The sequence below is a fragment of the Sorex fumeus genome, unplaced genomic scaffold (assembly GCF_029834395.1).
Source record: "Sorex fumeus unplaced genomic scaffold, SorFum_2.1 ptg000098l, whole genome shotgun sequence".
In the NCBI taxonomy this organism is placed as follows: domain Eukaryota; kingdom Metazoa; phylum Chordata; class Mammalia; order Eulipotyphla; family Soricidae; genus Sorex; species Sorex fumeus.
In genome coordinates this window covers 87773835-87795196 of record NW_026606155.1, presented here as the reverse complement: position 1 = coordinate 87795196, position 21362 = coordinate 87773835, and the positions used below count along the sequence as shown (strand labels likewise).

Here is a 21362-nt window from a genome sequence, read left to right as displayed (position 1 = left end):
CTTTATGCCCTAGTTTCAGATGTCGGATACAATCACTTCTGCTTTGCCTGTCAAACTAGTCACTAAGTCCAGTGAGCACTCAAAGGAGAGAGGGTTATGATTTTGAAGTAGTCTCAGTGAATTTATGGACATAATGTTTGTTTGTTTTTGGGGGGGGGTCACACCCAGCTGTGCTCAGGGCTTACTCCTGGCTCTGTGTTCAGAGATCACTTCTGGCAGTGCTCCGGGGACCATATGGAGTGCCCTGGGATCAAACATGGGTTGGCCATGTGCAATGCCCTACCTGTTGTACTATCTCTCTTTAATGATAGATTATTAAATCTCTTGAGGCCAACCTTTTTGTTCCACACTATTCACCAGAGTCCAAGGCAAAGAGAAACTCACTTGGCCCTGCTCTTAACCACACAGGTTTCTTTCTTTGAGCTGAAGTGCTGACAGCTGGCTCCCTTAAAAGCCTGGCTTTGGGGGAAGAAGTGGGGTTGCAGGGTGGGGGAGCTTTCACCAGGAAGTGCTATTTCTGCTGAGTTACAAAGGAAACTGACAAGTTGTCTGTTCAAGTACCTCAAATCAGTTCAGGTTAAAGTACTTGAATCTCCTGGGAAACAGAAAACCTATTTAATCTATAGTAGACTCTGAACTTTGTATTGTGGTTGTTGTTATTGATGATGATGTAGTAAAAATGTCTGGATAAAGATAGTATAGGCTTATATTATATATTTATATCTTTAAATAATCAAAGCCTTTATAGTTCCCTCTGTTTTCACTGCAGGTATTTAGTCTTCCTGCAGATCAAAAGGGATCTCTACCACGGCCGTCTCCTTTGTAAAACATCAGATGCCGCCTTGTTAGCAGCTTATATCCTTCAAGGTAATGACTTTTGACAGGATAAATTTGCTTTTCATGCTACATGCTGATTACATTATTTCCATTACCACAGATGCCTACTTCTCAGATATAAACAGTGTCTAACTTGAGGCAGAGTACAAGTTAAAGGAGTTTGCTTGAACTCTTAGACCCCCCCCCCAGATCACTAACTATTCAATCCTAAACTTCCTGTCAGCCTCCTGCAAGTCATTCTGACTACATTTGGGAGCCTTTTCCTGCGCTTGTGGTCAATAAAATTATTGCGACTCCGGAAAGTAACATTTTCTTTTTCCCTTATGCAAATCTCAGATTTGTGGAGCAAATCAGGGACGACCATGTGCTCTCTTCAGATACGACCACTTCTCCTTTCATGAACTACTGGGGGCTTCTGAATGCCGGTCCTTTGTTTTCCCCTAGTCTTTGGCCCTGAAACTGCCACTGAATGAATCATTTTAGACCATCATGTTAAAATCAGGATGTTTCGCTCTTTCCATCAAAGAATCGGAAGTCTGTGAATTCCAGGATGCTATTTTGTGAAGAAAAATTGGAAAATGCTTGCCAAGAAGAAACTAAAGTTCTCTGGCAAGAGAAATATCACAGCTGCTTTAAAGATGTAAAAGTCAGACCATTGCAACTTTCATTTCTGAGGCTTCTGTTTTTAAAAAAAAAAATCACCTCAACGGGAAGCTGGTCTAAAGGTGCTTGCCAACTCTAGAGCATCCAAAGGTGCTTCTTCAGTTTCAAAATATAAACATCATAAACAACCCCCTGGCTCAAGGTCACTGCAGACCTTAGGCCCAGGGAAGCCTTTAGTCTACTGCTAAATGATAGAACTTTCCAACTTAGAGGTCCAGGGAGTAGATTCTGCCACAGTTACTCTGGTCTGCTGGGCCAGGAGGCACATCTCTCTCTTACTCTGTACTATAGACAAAGACTGAACCTCTCCACTGCCTGTGGCTCTCTCTCAGGGCAGAGAAAGGACAACTGCAAAACAGTCCTAAACTTTCTATCATCCTCCCTTGCCACACAGCCATGGTGTTTTCACGTGATGAAACACTTCCTATGGCAACTACCACTGAGGTCCCTTATCAGAGATCTCTGGCTTTAGGGGTAAGCCCCTACTCCTCAGCCTTAGGATCCATCTCCTGAACTCGGGGACACCTTCTGATGACAGCTAGTCTTCCCACTCTCCCATCCTCTCTGAGGGACCTGGTGGCACCTGGCCAGCCCTCCATGTCTATTTTCAGGTGTATTTATTTGCTTTCACTTGGACCAACAGTGGAGTTCTAAAATTGGATTGTGACTCATTTATCAATTTTCTATGTCCCTGTTAAATATCTTCAAAGTATTATGTAGGCTTCTGACCTGTCTTGGGCCCCAGAGGCTGTGTCTTCCCCAGTAGACTCTGCTTCTTGTGTTGCCTGCCACAGGCGAATGGCTCCTGGTCCCTCTCCCTGGGCTTGGCTGTGTGAGGAAGGGGCTGGAGGTTTCTGCACGCTCGTTGCAGATTTACCGGTGACCTCAGAGCTCAGGAACGCTCCTACCTCCCAGCTTAGACTCGCTATCAACCCTGTGTGCACAGAAAAAATCCAGGGTGCTCATGCCTTTGTAGGGCCCATGGCATCTCTCACTGACCCATGGCCACACTCTGGAGCCCCTGCTTCTGTGTCAGTCCAGGATGTGCTTTGGCTTTTCCTCTGTGTGCTCATCTCCTGTTGCTGTGCCATTAACCTCTCTCCCTCACGGTTTTCTTCTACTTTTCCTTTCTGCAAGCGGAGATTGGGGATTATGATCCAGGGAAGCATCCTGAAGGTTACAGTTCCAAGTTCCAGTTTTTCCCAAAACATTCAGAGAAGCTGGAGAAGAAAATCGCAGAGATTCACAAGACAGAACTCAGGTATGTGGCACCAGTTCAGGCCCAGGAACTTTGTCTTGCCCACAGCTCAATAAACTGGCTCCACAGCTGAGCAAACTGGCTCCCTCTGCTCACTCAGACCTGAACCGCTGCAGTCTCTGAGCTAACCTTCCAGTAGCTGGGCTGAGGCTTAAACACAAGAGAGAAGGGCTTACGAGATACTTAATAGTGCTTGCCTTGTACATGGTCCATCACCTTTGACCACAGCACCACATATGGTGCCCTGCTGAGCACAGAGCCAGGAATAATCCCTGAGCACTGCTCAGTTGTTCCCCCTGCCCCCCACACAAAAGAAAAACGGAATAATCCCAGAGATGTAGTTGTTCCATTAAAATAAACAAGAAAGAAGCACAAACTGGAGGAAAGGAAAGAAAAACATAAAAGGAGTAACAGGAGAGAGGGAAGAGAGGAAAGGTTGAGTGTGGATGTGAAGATGGGCAAGGTTCCACCGCCAGCCTGCAGGAGCATGACAGCTGGCTCCAGGGACCATGAGGAGGCTGAGTCATACATGCAGGGGTGTCTGCACCCTTCACACAGCCCCACATCCTGTTCCAGGAGATGGAGGAGAAGAGGGGAAAGCTCCAAGCTTGTTCTCTCCAGCTTCTCTGGGTTTCCCTAGATGATGCTAAATCCCATGAAATAGTATCGATGCATGTTTTTCCCCACAAAAGCAGGTACAAATAAACAACGCTGAATAAAGAAACAAGGGCCGTCAGATGTCCATGGTCCATGTTGTGTTGCCCGCTGGAGCTCAGATTTCCCAGTCCAATAAAATCAAGGCAAAGTTCCATGCCACACAGTAATAGCACAAACAAAGCAGACCATCCTTTTAATACATCACAGCAATTGTCATCTTTAAAAATTAAAGGGTTTCCAAAGAATAGCCGAGATAAGTACCAGGAGGTTCACTCCATGGCTTGGAGGCCAGCCGCACATGCTAGGGGAAAAGGCAGCTCAGACAGAGAAGGGAGCACCAAATAAAGGTGTTGGGAGGATCCTCCCAGGATGGGAGATGCATGCTGAAAGTAGACTATAGACCGAACATGGTTGCCACTCAATGCAAACCACAGCACCCAAAAGGAGAGAGAGAACAAAAGGGAATGCCCTGCCACAGAGACAGGGTGGGATGGGATGGGGGGATGGGGGGTGAAAGGGATATTGGGATCGGTGGTGGTAGAAAATGGGCACTGGTGGAGGGCTAGGTACTCGATCATTGTATAATTGAAACCCAAGCACAAAAATTTGTAAGTCTACAACTGTACCTCATGGTGTTTCGCTAATAAAAATTTTTAAAAAATTAAAGTGTTTATAAAGCTACCTTTCTAGAAAAGGGGAATGCCCAAGGTGGGGAAATATTCCTAATAATATTAAGTTAAAATTAGTTTCTACCCTGACTACCCCCTTAGACACACCACGCACACACACACACACACACACACACACACACACACACACACAGAGCCCCTGAGAAATGAGGCTCAAGAGGTAGAGCACATGCCTTGCCACAAGTGTGAAGCCCAACAACAAAATATGTTCCCTGTGTTCGGGGCTTCCTCCTGGCTACACTCAGAAATGACTCCTGGCAGGCTTAGCGGACCATATGTGGTGTCAGCTCTACCGGCCCCCCTCTTTAGCCCTCTAATCACACCTCTGCTGCGTAAGGCAGAACCTGCTGCGGACTCTCCAGGAGGTGTTGGAGACACACAGCAGAGGTGGAAATCTCCGAAAGCTCTTCCCTGCCCTGCCGGCTCCCCCCATCACTCTTAGGGGAAGAGCGACCCCGTGTGGTCAGGAACTGAATAAACAGACTGCTTGAGCTGGGACCTTGAGGTGGGCATGTGCCAGGCTGCATTGCCAGGAGTATTTTAGAGGGGGGGATTCAAAGCATTGGGGACTTTTCTTTTTCTTATATTTATTTATTGAATCACTGTGGGAAAAGTTACACAGCTTTCAAGATTAAGTCTTGGTCATACAATGATCAAACGCCTTCCCTTCACCAGTACTTATTGTTCACCAATATACCCCCCTCCCACCTCTCCCAATGCCTATGAGGCAGATGATTTCTACTTAACTCTCTCTCTACTTTGATTACATTCATTATTTCAACAAATGATGCACCATTATTGTTCAGAATTTCCCCCCAACAATCAGAATTGCTGAAAAGGCGTTGTGAAATAATTTTTCTATAGCTTGTTATGAGAACCATATGATGTCTGATATTTTACTAGGTAAGTCTGCAAAGAGCCATATAATTATGAGATTGGTTTCTGTGCATCTGGTGTTATGGCCGTGCCAGAGAGCCGCTCTTGGGGGGCAATTCGTGACCTCTGTGGGGACTTTTTCTTCTTTTTTTAATTTTTTTAAATTTAATTTTTATTAGTAAAACACCATGAGGTACAATTGTAGACTTACAAACTTTCGTGCTTGGGTTTCAGTTATACAATGATCTAGTACCCATCCCCCCACCAGTACCCATTCTCCACCAATGATCGCAGTAACCCTACCACCCCCCACTCCATCCCCCCGCCCCACCTCTGTGGCAGGGCATTCCCTTTTGCTCTCTCTTTCCTTTAGAGTGTTGTGATTTGCAATAGAGGTATTGAGTGGTCATTGTGTTCACTCTATAGTCTACTTTCAGCACACATCTCCCATCACGAGCATGCTGTTCCCTTTACTTGTGGGGACTTTTTTCCACCAGAAACCTAGTACAAGGCCTGGGGTCTCATAGGAAATGCCCACTTTAGAGATTACAGGAGGTTGGAGCCAACTCCAGGAGTAAATGGAGCTCCGTGGGCCCGCCAACCTTTGGACAGGGTGTGAGGAAGCTCCTTGGAAGGGAGCAGTAGACAACTCCCTCTTTCCCAGCCCATTGCATGTGGGGTGGGGCTTCTCCAAACCACTTCCCGTGACCGGGCCCCTGATGGATGCAGAACCCTCACTCACAGAGCACTGCTTCCCATAGACCAGGCTTCAGCCTCGTGCTCTAATGGCAAGACTTTGTTTCTCCAGCTATCACTTGAGAGCCTGGAATGTGCACTTTATCTCTTATTTTACAGGACAACACACACAGAGGCTGGAAAAGAAAGGAAGGAAGGGAGAGAGTGGGGAGGGGAGGGAAAGAGAGGGGAGGGGAAGAGAAAGGAGGGCAGGCTCGCCTGCCTCACAGTCCTGCCAGCACCAGTCATTGATTTCACATGCTGCTGAGCCCCCTCACCACAGAGCTGGCCACAAGCCTGGAGCTGAGGCTACCCCCGAGGTAGCCAGAGAAGGGGTGATGATGGAGGCTGCATTCTTCAGACAGCAGGGCTCAGGGCTGGACTCCTCCCCTCTTCTGCTGATTTCCTTTCCCTAGCTGGCATCCTGTGAACAAACAGCTGTGAGATGCTCAGCACTATCTCCTGAGCATCTTCACACTCCACCTCCCGGTTCATTTTGGTAAATGAATAGGTTTAGGCAACATCAGCAGGAAACACAGCCCATTCTTTGAATTCAATCTCAGTAAGATCAGACAAGAAACCTGGAGCCTGAAGCAGTCTGCAGATGTGTTTTGTTTGCCCCCACAGTACTGGAAATTATAAAATACATTTTAAAAATTTTAATTCTGATATTTTAAATTATGAGGGCTTAGGTAGGAGGCGGGGGGTTGGGCCACGTCCAACCATGCTCAGAGCTTTCTCCTGACTCTGCACTCAAGGATCACCGAAGAGGGTGCTCAGGAGACTATATGTGCTAGGGATTGAATGGTTGACTGCATACAAGGCAAGCACTGAACTGTCTTAATGCTTAGTATAACCCCTATACTGTCTCTCCAGTCCATCCTGTGTTTAAAATCACATCTAGCAATGCTGGGCCCTGCATTCCCACAAAGATATCATACCAGCGCCTGGGGCAGCTGCCCGCCTTTGATGGTGGAGCACTCCCCACCTTGGCACAGCCCCCCTCGCTCCCTGGGCTTTATACATAGCCCATACCATTTCTTACATAGCTTATCTGCCCCAGTGGACAGCACATTTTGGGCTCTTGACAGGAATCTCTGCAGTAGTTCTGAGAACAGAGTAGAGCCAACAGTCCATGGGAGCATTAGGGGACTTGGTTCATCCTGAGCACTTCCTCAGTTGATATTGCAGGGAGGGGTTATGGGAAGGGACCCTGAAATCGCCTTATTTTTTTTGTTTCAGTGGACAATCACCAGCAATATCAGAGCTGAACTTTTTAAGGAAAGCACAGACATTGGAGACCTACGGAGTAGACCCTCACCCTTGTAAGGTAAGATACCTGCCCACATGCACACTCACATGCACCCAGGCTCACCCGCTTTACACACACACACACACACATACACATGCACATGCACATATACTTGTACACATATAAACAAGAACACACATGCACACATACGCACATGTATACACAGGAAATGCTTACATGGGGTTGGAGGCTGCACTGAACATGCCTCCAGAGGGTAACAGGCTATAGGGAACCACAACTCTATGTCCAGGGTCCTGCGTGGCTTTTTCAGTGATAAAAACCAGAGAAAAGGCCGAAACCTCCATGCTGCATCATTGTGTGGGGCTAGTGCAATGTCCAAGGGTCTGAGGCAAAGTTCGTCTCCATAATATATGAGAACCTGGGGCCTGCTTTGGCAGCAGTGGGGGATTAAGTGGTGGTGAGGAGAGGCCCCAGCATAGGACCCCTGGTGGCTCTGCAGACAGCCCACCCTTTTTGTGACTTGTAATCTCATTCCTTTCCAAGAATGGGTTTTATTGACAGTAGCAGCATAAGTCACTGCACAGAACCGTGGCAGAGTGGCATTTAATTTCATTATGCATCTGGGAAGGAGAAGATAGGACCCCGCCGGGGAGGCACTGCCCAGAGAAAACTTCCTTGATTGCTCGTGCATGCTTGTCTGGCATTTTAGAGCGGAGCACAGGCAGCCACCCCTCCTCCGCATCCCAGCCATGCTGACATTCCTAGTCTCATATTTTTTCATGACTCTCCCCACTACTAGAGAGAGAGAGAGCCTCGTAGCACATGTAAAACTGGTCCTCAGACAAACTGGGGGCGATGACCTGTCTTTAGGGGGTCCAGAGTGGAGGGGACATTTCTACAGAAATACAAAGCCAAGAGTAGGAAGCAAGGGATAGAGGGCGTGGCACAGGGAGGCAGTTCTTGGGCCCTGTGGAATTGCTTCTGCTGGAGAGTTTATGCTGAAACTTCAAATAGGAACTTTGAGGACACTCAGAAGCCCCATTCACCCTCCATTTCAGTTTATTCCCGACCAGCACAGCCTTCTAACCTATAACTTTTCTCTTTCTGGTGCCAACACATCAGAGCATACATTCATGCCTGTTTACACCCAGAATTTTGCGTATGGTATTGGGAAATGGATTAGCCAAGCTTCCTAAATATTATCCTCTACAAAGCACTCGATGCTGCTCTGCCTGGCCTGGAGAGAGAGCTCTGCACTCAGCAGGGTTTCTACCAACTGGGGCCTGCAGCGACTTCTCTGGGTCTTACTGTTCCCAGGTCTACCGAATCATTTCAGAACCTAAAAGACACAGCAACAAATCGCTTCTTAACCCTAAAAGACACAGCTGCCCCTGGCCAAGGCTAGAGCTTAGGGATAGAGCGTATGTCTCATATATACAAAGTCCTAACTTCAATCTTTGGTGCTGAAAAGCAAAACAGATATTTTTTTTAAAAAGCAAACCACTTTATAGATAGCTGTCTGAAAACCAGAATGATCTTTAGCAGGTACCCAGTCATTCTGCAACTTTCCCCAGAGGCCACACACAGTGTATCCCTCTTTGGAGCAAATCCCTAGGCAGCATGATCCTGACAGTGCATGAGATGGACATAGGGGGTACAGGTATGGCTGCTGAGTAGAGCTGGGTACCGCAGAGGTAGTAATCATGCTGCCCAGGGTGCTCTGGAACCTACTCTGAGACAGCCAGCCTGGTGTCTAGCACAAATCCACAGGCACCTGCGGGCTGCTAGCTCAGCCTGTCCTAGATAAGCTGGTTTAGCATCCGGCCGAGAGAGGCTGAGGAGGTAACAGGAAGAAAGCAGACCGCACACCAGATGCTGGGCAAGGCGAATGCCACGCCCATATTGCTTCCAATTCACAGCAGCATCTTCCTAGGGGTAGGGGCAGCCCTGACAGCCCCCTGTAATCCCTGCTCTAGAGAGAAAACTAGTTTCAGGAGGGTCACTGTTTACAAGGAAGTGGGGGAGCAAGAATGTGTGCTCAGGTTCCTTCCCAATTGACTAGATCTGTGTGGACTAAATCTGTATGGAATAGAACCATATGGACTAGATCTCTATGGACTAGATCCATGTGGAATCAGATCCACATGGAAATGATCTGTAGAGTTTAGATCCATCTGGAATAGTTCTGCATGGACTAGATCATGATCTATATGGACTAGATCTAAATCTGTATATATTTTTTTTCTTTTTTATAATTTTATTTATTGAATCACCGTGCCTGCTCAAGGCAATCAATGAACAACAGATGATCGTGATCGTGATAGTTAATCACCGTGAGAGCTGTTACAAAATTTTCGAGTTTAAGTCTTGGTCATACAATGAAACACCTGTACCTTCACCAGTGCCCATTTTCCACCCCCAAAAACCCCAGTATACTCCCATCCCACACCCTCCCCCTACCTGTGGGGCAGAGGATTTCCATGTTTCTCTCTCTCTACTTTGATTACATTCAATATTTTGACACCAGACCCACCATTATTATTTGGGATTTTACCCCAACACTCAGATCTGCTGAAAAGGCAACAGTAGACAATTTGTTTTTTCTATTGCTGGTTAAGAATAACATATGATGCCGCGTGGCTGCAGTAGTGGACACGCGATTTTGAAATCCCAAAATTTTAATACGTAAATCTGGAGAGATTTCTGCCAAAACCTGCTGGGTTCTGAGATTTGTTCCTGAGTCTCTGGGATCATGGCCATTAAGCAGCTTGATCAGGAGCCAGAAAAGCTGTTCATGGGCGGCGACTCGGGGTCTCATTGGGGTGGGGAGGAAAGGGCCAGCTCCACCCCCATCCCATGAGGCCCCACATGTCTTGTCACTGTGGGCCCTAACCTGATTGTCCAGTTGCCTCTGAAGGATGGTGGCCACCAGGCTGCCAGGGAGAACAGGCCAAGGCACGAAACCTATTCCCACCTGGGTTGGCCCAGCACCGGTAACCTACTGCAGGGACTGGACACATTTCTGCCAAAAGCCACTGGGTTTTGAGATTTGTTTCTGAGTCTCTGGGATCATGGCTATTAACGGCTTGATCGGGAGCCAGAAAGGCTGTTCGTGTGCAGCGACTCAGGGTCTCGTTGGGATGGGGAGAAAAGGGCTGGTTCCACCCCCATCCAGTGAGGCCCTGTGTGTCTCATCACTGCGGGCCCAAACCTGACTGTCCAATGGCCTCTGGAAGATGGTGGCCACTGAGCCACCTAGGGGGAGCAGGTGGAGGTACAGCACCCTTTGCCACCTGGGGTGGCCTGGCTACAGTAACCTACTATGTGTTCTGGACGCATTTCTGCCAAAAGACGCTGGGTTTCAAGATTTGTTTCTGAGTTTCTGGGATCATAGCCATTAAGCAGCTTGATCAGGAGCCAGAGAGGCCGTTTGTGGGCGGCGACTCCGGGTCTTGTTGGGATGGGGAGGAAAGGGCCAACTCTACCCCCATCCTGTGAGGCCCCACGTGTCTCGTCACTGTGGGCCCAAACCTGACTGTCCAGTGGCCTCTGGAGGATGACGGCCACCGGCCGCCAGGGGGAACAGGCCAAGGCACAAAACCTATTCCCACCAGGGGTGGCCTGGCGCTGGTAACCTACTGCGGGGACCAGATGCATTTCTGCCAAAAGCTGTTGGGTTTCAAGATTTGTTTCTGAGTCTCTGGGATCATGGCCGTTAAGCAGTTCGATCAGGAACCAAAGAGGCCTTGCCTCCAATTATATAGCTGAGCCGGAGGTGGTTTGTGGGTGTGTTTCCCACATACCTAACTTTTGACCGTTTACTTTCTTGGTAAACTTTGCCCCAAGTTTTTGGGGTCTGGCCAAAGGCACAGCAGCAATTTTGGGGTATCTGGAAGTCTGAAGGCACCATCAGGCTGCTGATGCACTCACCTCACAGGTACAGATTGACCTGCTGTCGGTATCGTACCCCCTTTAATCTGTATATTTTACGGGGTGGATTTGTATGGAATATATCTGTATTGACTGGATCTGGATGGACTGAATCTGTATGGAATAGATCTGAACTAGATCTGGATCTGGATGGGCTGGATCTATTTGAAACAGATCTGTATGTAATGGATCTGTATGGACCAGATCAGGATTTGTATGGACTAGATCTGAATCTGTATGGACTAGATCTGTATGGGCTGGATCGATATGGACTAGATCTGAATCTGTAGGGTTGAGATGTGTACAGACTGGATCAAGGATCTGTATGGACCCGATCTCGATCTGTATGAACTGGATCAGGATCTCCAGGGATTGGATCCGGATCTGTATAGAATAGAAGGCCCCGGGTCTTCCCCTGCAGAAGAGGTAGACAAGGTCCTCTCACCAGACTTCCAGCCTCACTTCCTGGACTTTGCCCTTCTTGCTCACCACACCGCAGTTGTGTAGGGGCTTGCTGCAGAGCCGGCCCCAGGCCTCAGCTCATTGGCTCTAGCTCAGGCCTCCCTCACCCTCCTGAGGGAAGAGGAACAGTTCGGGAGCCTTTACTCTTGTCATTAAGTAGAGTCACTTTGGTGATATGCTACCGAAGCAGTCGCCTTAATGTTGCTACAAGGAGAGCTGAGGAAAGCTGGAGCACTCGGCGTAATAAATACTGATGATTTCTATTAACAGAGAGGCAATTACTGGGCCCGGGGAATCTGGGGCACGCAGCCCTAGGGAGGACAGAAGAAGAGGAATCGTTTTGATAATTAAATGCGAGCAGAACAGCACTTCAACCAGGCCCTGTGCTACTGATTGAGAAGCTGCTCTTCTCCCTGGCCACACGGTGACTGTTTTCTACCCAGAATCTCCTCGTCTGGCCAGGGGACCAGACAGCAGAGAAACTGCCAGTTTGGGGTGGGACATCCAGAAGGCAGACAGTAGTGCCCAAGCTCTGAATTGGCACAGGCTGACTTGCGACCCCTCCCCAGCAGACTGTCTCTGTCATGGCAGCAGCAGGAAGGTAGAGCAGCCCAGGCCAGGCCAGGGTCACCTCTGTCCTCTCCACCCTCAGGAGCCACCACTGTGTTCCTTGCGGGGGACTCTAAGGCTGGGAGCTGGCACATGGTCTCTGGCAGACCCAACTGTGGCCTCCTGGCCTGCCTGCTGCAGTTTGGAGCAGCTCCCCTCCATGTATTTCTCAGGAGTCATAAAGAAGGTCTTGCTTGTGAAGACTCTGCACTCCCCCCACTACCACAGCTCATCTCTACCACAACCCGGCAGAAAAGATATTCTTGTTCTCATTTAACTGGGCCCAGTGGTGCTGTGGGGATGCCTGAGGGCCACTCTTGGTGGACTGTCAGCCCAGAGGTGTGGGCCTGAACATTATACTTAGTCCCATAGTGCTCAGGGGCCACTGATAGTGTTCCAGGGATCAGGTGTGCTAGGGATCAAATTGGAACATCTAGGAATGTGCTGTATTGCTTGAGCAAGTTATTTCTTTTCCCACCTCTTGTCTCTTTCATATGATAATAACACGCTTAAGGGCCAGAAAGATAGTACAATGGGTAGGGCACTTGGCTTGTACTCAGCCAACCCAGGTTCGATCCCCAGCACCCTCACATGGCCCGCTGAGCCCTGCCAGGAATGATCCCTGAGTTCAGAGTCAAGAGTAAGCCCTGACCAATGCCAGGTGTGAACTAAAAACCAAAACAAAAAAATCCATACCCTCTCTAAAGGGCCGTGGGCCATGCAGAGTAGCAGCGGCTCTAGGGCACTCCGGCCATCACCTTCTCCTAGCTGGACATGGGGTTCCTTGAGGTGTGGCCTAATGGTCCTGGATTTGGAGAAGTACAGTCACTCAGAGAACTATGAAGCAGAACTGGGCTCTAATTACAGCTTGAAGCCCCTTCCACAGGATGAAAAATTGAAAGTATTCCATTTGGGTAAGGACATCAATTATTAAAATTGTGTACATTTATTACTTGAAACTATACTGATCTTTAAAGATTGTTTACCTCACAACTGCTGATATGAGTGAGATTCCTGGGGCTGTTTTCTGGAGGCGAGAGGGCTGGTGTAGGCCCTGGGGCGCTCTCAGACCCCCCATACCTGCTTCCATCCCCCCGGCCAACCCTGGTGGCTTTCTGATTTCAAGGGGATGAGACAGTACAGGGAGGAAAAAAGGCAGAAAGTCTGAGGAACAGGTCCCAACTATACATTTCGCTTCTCTTCTCATATGGGGTCCTTATTTCTGTCATGTAACTTGTCCTTCTGTACACATGCCCCCAAGGGCTGCTCCCCAAGAGAATGAACGATAGGGAGAGGAGACAGGGCATATTCCTGAAGGGGTGTCAGCAGCTGCCAGCCTGTGTTTTCAGGGATGGGTGGCACCTGCACAGATGCTGACACTGAGAAATGAGGGGATGGGCACTGAGAGGCAGGGTAAAATGGTCTGACCACCAGTCCCCAGCTAGCAGCTCCAGCCCGGGGCCCATCTGTACCTGCATTTCATTTCAGCTTAAGGTATATGTCCAGTGCCCCCACCTTACCTGACCCCCACCCCCGCTGCTTTCTAATCTCATCTTATGCAGACCTGAATCCCCATCCTTGGTGCCCGTCTTCTATTGTTCTTCTGTTGTTCCAGAGGACACAGGGGAACTCCCCCTTCTCCACCACCCCTGCCCCACTACTTTTGATCCCATTTGTGCTTCCTTTTCTGCATACTGGTACCTCTGACCCCCCCCCCCCCACGTTCCACATTCCTGGTCCCCTTTCTGCAGGCCTGTTTTGTGTCAGTACAAAGGTGGGAGGTCTGGGGCCAGAGCAATAGTACAGTGGGTAGGGTGTTTACCTTGCCTATGACTGACTCGGGTTTGATCCCTGGCATCTCATATCGTCCCCCAAACACCGCCAGGAGTAATTCCTCAGTGTAGAGCCAGCAGTAACCCCTGAGCATCGCTGGGTGTGGTCCAGAAGGCAAAAAAAAAGGTGGGGGGGGGGGGGGTCTGCACCCTTGAGGTGTCTTTCTGAATCTAGTTTCTAGTCTCTCTGGAACTGCTTCAATGTGAGATAAGCTGCCCTTAGCCTTCTCCTGGGTCCTTCCCCTCCAAAGCCAGCCCCCTGGCAGTGTGTTATCAGCCTACAGTGAGGGCAGCCAGGAGGAAACCCAGTTCTGTGTCTTCACAGTATCTCCATTCTGGTTCCTTTTAAATAGGTTTTTTTTTTCTTTTTCTTTTTCTTTTTCTTTTTTTTTTTGCTGTGCTTAGGGACTGGATGAGCAGGCGCTTGCAAAAGTTAAGTGGCTGGGTCATAGGAGGGAGGTGTGCGTGTGTGTGTGTGTGTGTGTGTGTGTGTGTGTGTGTCGGGGGGGGGGGGGATTTACCGAGGAAAGGACACAAATCAAATCCGTGGGAATGTCTGCACCCCCAGAGAGTGTGTCCCCAGGACCAGAGTTGGATTACAGATACCTGTAGGTCTAACTAGCAGTTGTATAGCAAAATTGCATTTTCCCTGAGGCAGGCCTCACAGCAGAACTCCCTGCCCAAGGGCTGGTCTGGCTGAAGATCGGGGACAGGGAGGCACAGGCTGAAGGTAGGAAAGACCAGGGGACCCTGACAGCCATGGCCCACTGACCATGCCTGACTGCTCTCCCTGACCCAGCACCCTCTGATCTGTGGTTCAAAAAAGTTTGCAGGTACCTTTGACCAGCATCCTTGCACAGTTCCCCAGTCACCTGAATACTTTCATGCCCTTAAAAGGCAGATTCTTACCATAACCCAGCTGTAACCCTCCCAAGGCAGGATGGCCAGTCCTCCTCCATAAAGAAACCCTGTACCTGCTAGCAGTCGTGTCCAATTTCCCCTTCCCTACCAGCCTCTGGCACCCCATGATTTGGTATCAGAATGAGCCTGTTGTGAACATTTTGTTCAAGTGGAATCATAGGGGGCTGGAGAGATAGTGTAGTGGAAGGGCACTTGCCTTGCATGTGACTGGCCTGGGTTTGAGCCCCAGCACTACATATAGTCACCTGAGCACCACCAGGCATGGCCTAAAACTTGCTTCCTTCTCCCACCTCCCCCCGCCCAAAAGGAATCACAGAACATGTGTATTTTTTTTGTTGCTCTCTTCAGGCCACACTCTGTGTGCTCAGAGCTAATTCCTGGATCGGCACTCAGGAATCACTCCTGGCAGGGCTCAGGGGACCATGCAGGGTGCAGGGGATCAAACCCAGAGCAGTCATATGCAGGACAATTACCACTTATACTATCTTTCCTGCCCTAGAATCATAGAACCTGGACCTTTTGTAACTAACTGCTTTCGCCTGACATCATTTTGGGGGTTTTATTTTTTCAGTTTGGGGGCCATACCCAGAAATGCCCAGGGGCTACTCCCAGTGAGGCTCTAGGGGCCCATATAGTACTGATCAGGGATTGAACCCTGGTTTCTGATGTGAAAAGTAGTTTCCAACTATTTAAGCCATCTCTGTGCCTGGCATGATGGAGTTTTGTTTTGTTTTGGTTTGGTTTGGGGTCAAACCTACTATGCTCATGTCAGTTACATGCAAGGCAAGCATCTTACTTTGTTTAAGCATCTTAGCATGTTTTTAAGGTTCATCCATGTTTTAACATGTCATAGTCACAGTACTTTATTCCTTTTTATTGCTTAATAATATTCCATGGTATGGACATACCACATTTTGACATTTTACTTGTCAACTGTTTTACTTATCAACTGTTGTCAACATCTGGATTGCTTCCACTTTTGTCTGTTATGAATAATCCTGCTCTAAACATTCATGTTTATGTTTCTGTGTGAACTTGTTTTCAGTATTTTAGACTGTGGGGCCCATAGTGACGTCATACTTAACAAACTGTTTTCCAAGTGACCACACTGTTTTAGGATCCCACCAGCAAACTATGAGAGTTTGCTGATCTCTTTGAATAGTCCCAAGAGTCTTCTAAGATTGACCATCATTGTGATCTAAAGCATCTGCTGAAGAGCAGAGGCTCAGGGAAGATAACTGTCTCATCTGCAGCCAGACATGGGACAGAGCCAAACTCCTCCCAGAGGCTTGTGATTCCATTTGATCTTGCTCTGTGAGCAAGTACTACTCCTGCATCACCGATAAATAACTGTCTCTCACACTTAAGCCTTCCTACTTACATGACCCTGATGAGAAGTCTTTCTGCATTGCAGGATGTGTCGGGAAATGCTGCCTTCCTGGCCTTCACTCCCTTCGGTTTTGTTGTTCTGCAAGGAAACAAGAGGGTCCACTTCATTAAATGGTGAGCATCTTCATCTGCAAATCAGTCATGCTGCCTCCCTGGGGAGAGGGCTGTGTTTTCCATGGCCTTCGTTTGTTTCAGGGAGTCATGCTTCTGGGCCCTCTGTATGCCTTGAGTCAATGACATGACTAAGTAAAATAGTGGTCTCCCCTAGGCACCCTGTTCTCCCAAGGGGTGTTCCTGAGATCCCACAGACTTGATCACTGGACAGGACGAGGTACCAGGAGCAGAAATCCACGTTCAGGAAGCAAAAGTTCCACTGACAGCCTGTATCTGTGGATGACCCGGCTCTGCACCTCACATTGCCCTGCTGGCCTAAACACCTTCCACAGGGTGACGCCCACTGTGGGCTCTGCCTATAGAAACCCAGCTGCTACTGCCCCACTTGGAACCGTGTCCTCACTGACCATCTGTTGAGTCTGTCCTGCTGCATGACTCTGGGCATCGGTGAGGCCCAGACTGGTCTGTGCCAGGAACTGGTGTGTGCCTGGACATCTGGCTTTGCTGCAGACCCCTTCTGATCCATGCAGACATCATCCAAAACCATCAGAATATGCTGCAGTCTCCAAAGTTCTGAGTCCCTGTCAATTCTGAGGCCTCACTCACAAGCCTTTGTTGGCCCACTTGCTCTGTCCTGGTCCCTCTACCAACGCCTCCAGTTAGTAGAGACTCTAGGGACAATGCTCCTTCCTGGCCAGCTCTCTGCTGAAGGTGCCGTGGAGCACCCACTGCCCCCATCCTCTGGCACTCCTCTGCCGAGCTGCCTGTCCCGTATTTACTGGTCTGAGGAAGGGCAGCAAAGACAGTCCCCATTTTCCCTCTCTCCCCACCCAAACTCCTCCCCAAGATCTTTATATTTGTCTGCATTAATGTTGCATTTTCCATCCAGTGAGTGGCACAGCCACCTGAAAGCCTCCACTCCCTCCAAACATGGTGGCATTGTTTTTTCATGACTTGTTGTATCTTGAACTTGGCCTCATCGGCTGGCAATTTCCAGTCATATCCTTTAAAGTGGCCCATGTGGGAGCTAACTCCTGAAATGATCCCGGGCTGTCTTCCTAGACTCACTTTCTGTGCACACGTTTCCCTTTTCTTTTCTTTTTTTTTTTTTTTTTGGCCTCTATTGATGAGCTCAAAATCCTCCTATCACCCAGTTATTAGAGCGTGATTGACCAGAAAGCTGCAGATTGAATTGTTTCAACACCTGTTCTCTGAGGCCACTGCACTGCTGTCTTGTTTCTGTTCTAATTTCGGCTAAAACTGTGGCTGAGTCTGGAGCCCCTCCAGCCGGGGCTCTGAGCCAGCAGTCCCCAGGTGGGTAACGGCAGCTTTCTCTCTGTTTCTAGGAATGAGGTGACCAAGCTGAAGTTTGAAGGGAAGACTTTCCATCTATATGTAAGTCAGAAAGAGGTGCGTTCTGGCTTCCTTCTCTTTTTTTTGAGGGGGGGTGGGGGGATATGGGCAAGGGGTGGTTCCTTGCCAGAAGGACATGCTGAGCTCAACTGCCTATAGGGGAAGTCATTTGCAATGGCCTGACCTTGGTCGGTAGGGGGTGGGGGGTGGCAGGGCCCAAGTAAGGGACTTCCTCAGGGAAGCTGAAGACACCCAGAGGATTTGTTTATATTTTGTTTGGCGGCTGCACCCAGCAATGCTCAGGGGTCACCCCTGGCTCTGCACTCAGGAATTACCCCTGGCTATGCTCAGGGGACTAAATGGGATGCCAGGGATTGAACCCCCGTCAGCCTAGTGCAAGGCAAGCACCCTACTCCCTGTACTGTGTCTCTGGCCCATCCAGAGGGTCTTTTGTTGCTGCTACGACTACTGATTTTGCTTCCAAAGGAAAATCCTATGATAAAATAAATGCAAACTCGCCGAGTTCCCATGAGAGATCAGCCTTCAGAAGGGCCCTCATGGTGGGTTTGTGCAGCAGAACCTGACTAATGGTTCCTCTTCCACTAGCCACTGCTGCTCCCCTGACACCCAGGGGAGCCTGTGGGGAGCCCCCAGGCAGCTCCAAGGGCACTGTCACACGGCTGCCTCAACTTTCACTGATCCACCTACCCTCAGCTCTCTCTCTGCAATTTTTTTTGTAGGAAAAGAAAATTATTCTCACATATTTTGCTCCAACTCCAGAAGCCTGCAAGCACCTCTGGAAATGTGGGATAGAAAACCAGGCCTTCTACAAGTGAGTGGCTGCGCGCAGCAGGGACAGCTTCACAAAGCCACAGAGGGAAGGCAGCAGACTCTGAAGCGTGAGACAGCCAATGAGCAGGCAGGGCTCCCATGAACCTGGGGGGCAAAAGGGGTCCCCCCCGCAAGTTCTAGGCGAGCTCCTGGAACAGGGCTGAAGTCAGGTGTCAGCAACTGCCCACAGTTTGCCTTGCAAGTCCTTTGGCTTCCCCTGTAGCAAAAGCATTCTTCATCTTTCCATAATAAGGCTTGAGCCCACCCTGATTCAAGACTTTCAGCCCCTGAGAGCGGAAGAGAGCAGCTGCCTGAGGGAGCAGGTACCCCCCAGAGCCGCTCCCTCAGCCTAGGAGACCTGGGCCCCGCTTCTGAGGTGGGACTGATGCCAGCCCTGCTGATGGCTCACTTGTTGCCAGTGACAGGCCAAGTGACCAGAGGCCTGGGGTGGGTGACCTGATCTTACCGAGAAGACCCATTGGGCCAAGGGAAAGAACTTTGCTTAGCAAAGAGCTTGTAAAGCATCAGTCACTTATGCTGTCTTCTGGGTTTAAAAAACAAAATGGTCAGAGGGCCAGGAAACTAGTTCCGTAGGTTACTGGAGTAGCCCAACCCCAATTCAGTCCCCAGCATGTGGCTCCTGAGCACTGCTGGATGCAGTACCCTGGGGTGACCTGGGCAGTCCCAGGCATTGCAGGTACCCACAGCACAGCATCCTGAGACCCTCAGCACTGACCCCCAGCCGTGTTGGCCAAATATTGCCAAGAATGGTTCCCTGAGCACTGCTTGGGAAGCTCCATCCTGAGGGGGAGGGGTGCAGAAGAAGGTGGTTAATAAAAAGTATTAAGGGTTGAAACAGAGAGTGAGAAAGAAGAGAAGTGTCTGCCATAGAGGCGGGGTGGGGATGGAAGGATAGAAATTGGGGGCACAGGTGGTGAGAACTGTACGCTGGTGAAGGGATGGTGTGGGAACATTATATGACTGAAACCCAATCATGGACAACTTTGTAACTGTATCTCATGGTGTTATAACAAAAAAAAATTTTTTAAGGCATTAGGGGTAAAAAGCCTATCGAGAAAGTGGAATAGTGCCAGGTAAAGTGTGTTCCATTAAAATCTTTCTCCATTTTAAAAAATAAATAGAATGCAATGATTTATGCTTTAATAATTTCTATCAGAATCAAGATAATATCTGGGTAGGGTATAAGGTAGATCTTGCCCCAGCAGGCCCCTGTCCCCCATCCTCAACAGTAACCAGAAGGGTACGGCAAGAAAGGGGGCTGGCACTATTCTATTAGATGAAGCCTACTCTCAGCAGAGCAAGGCCCCTCCTTTACCAGGGTGAGCCCCCTACTTGTTTCATGCTGTGTGTGCACTTGCCACCAAGAGCCCGAATTCTACCCCAGGAGGGGCTTCTCACAGGAGGACATGGGGAAGAGACTTCTACATGATCAAACCTCCCTTGTGTGTGCAGTCCCAGGATGCTCATGGAAATTGTCTGATACCATTTCTAGAGGCTTTTATTTTCTGTGTCTGGGGAAAAGAACATTGCTTTAGAACTGTGACTATATTCGGTTTCTGAGTCTTACCACTAATACATTCCCACGGGAACCCAGAAAATAGCTCAGTGGCTGAGGACTCTTGCCCCCAAGCACAAGCCCAGGAGTTTCAACCCTGGGGCTGCAGGCACAGAGGGGAACTGACAGCTCTCCTGAGAGAGATCCAAGGGAGACAAGGCCTGAAAAGAGGTTCAGTGGTTTAGAAAGTGCCCAGAGCAGCAAGAACTTAATCCCACAGCCAGGTTGGGAGTCTTAAAAAAAAAAATTTTTTTTCACACACTGCTAGATCTGCCAACACCCTCCCCAAGAGCAGAGACCGATTTTCATTTTTTTCCATGGACTCTTTAATGTTCTCATTAAGTGGGTCATATCCCAGTTGTGCCACGTCTCTGGGAGCTGCCACATGGGTCTCCCTTGGTGCATCTCATGTGCAGGGCCCCAGCCTGGCTTTGGCCTTATGCCTTGAAGGGATCTGTGTCAGAATAACAACCATTCTCAGGCAAGAAGTCCTGAGACTGGGCTGTGTGTGCAAGCAAGCCAGCTCCCTAGATTGCCTGGTAATCCTGGCTGGCGTGGCACTGCCAGGACCTCAGGCATGTTGTGGTCTGAGCGGGGTCCAGGGGAAACCCCTCTCTGCCAGCTCTGAGCACATTTCCTTGTCTACATGGGAGAGGGCCAAGACGCTGGGAGGTGTCAGTCACAGGGAGGTTTCCCAACACCCCCTCAGTGGTCTGCACCTGGGTTCAAAGACTGTGGAAGGAAGGGAGGATGGCTCCAAGCTCAAGTAAATGGTGACGCAGCTTTTGTAAAGTTAAGCTGGTTTCCTCATTGCCAGTGCTCTCAGTTTTCAATCTGACAGTCAGCCCCTGCTTGTCATCCACCATTTACTGAGATGTGAACAATATCAGTGAACTCAGGTCAGAAGGGAGTGCTGAGGCCAAGAGTTCTCCATCTTATAAGGCTGAGGGGGCTGGAGCGATAGCACAGTGGGTAGACATTTGCCTTGCACGCAGCCAACATGGCCGACCTGAGTTCGATTCCTCCGCCCCTCTCGGAGAGCCTGGCAAGCTACTGAGAGTATCTCGCCCCCACGGCAAAGCCTGGCAAGCTCCCCATGGCGTATCCAATATGCCAAACACAGTAACAAGTCTCACAATGTTACTGGGCCCGCTGGAGCAAATCGATGAAGAACGGGAGGACAGTGACAGTGACAGTGATAAGGCTGAGGATGGGAGGGGAAGAATAGACCCAAGGTCAACTGCACACAAGTGTTAAGTGCTGAGATCAGATCAGTACTTTGCTCTCCCCTCAGATCATCGGTCCTGACACTTATTTTCAGTCCCTTGGTGAGCCCTAAAAGCACTCTGGGAAGTCC

General features: G+C 49.2%; 1 protein-coding gene across 3 annotated transcripts in view; it reads left to right on the top strand.

Annotated features, from left to right (window-relative positions):
• Positions 1-21362, top strand: part of FRMD5 (FERM domain containing 5) — a 399821-nt gene that overhangs the window by 362863 nt on the left and 15596 nt on the right. For all 3 annotated transcript variants that reach the window (XM_056133346.1, XM_056133347.1, XM_056133345.1), the window contains exons 5-10: positions 770-867; positions 2638-2761; positions 6958-7045; positions 16157-16245; positions 17592-17655; positions 18339-18430. In XM_056133346.1, coding sequence (XP_055989321.1) covers positions 770-867; positions 2638-2761; positions 6958-7045; positions 16157-16245; positions 17592-17655; positions 18339-18430 — 555 coding nt within the window. The remainder of the gene's footprint in view (positions 1-769; positions 868-2637; positions 2762-6957; positions 7046-16156; positions 16246-17591; positions 17656-18338; positions 18431-21362) is intronic.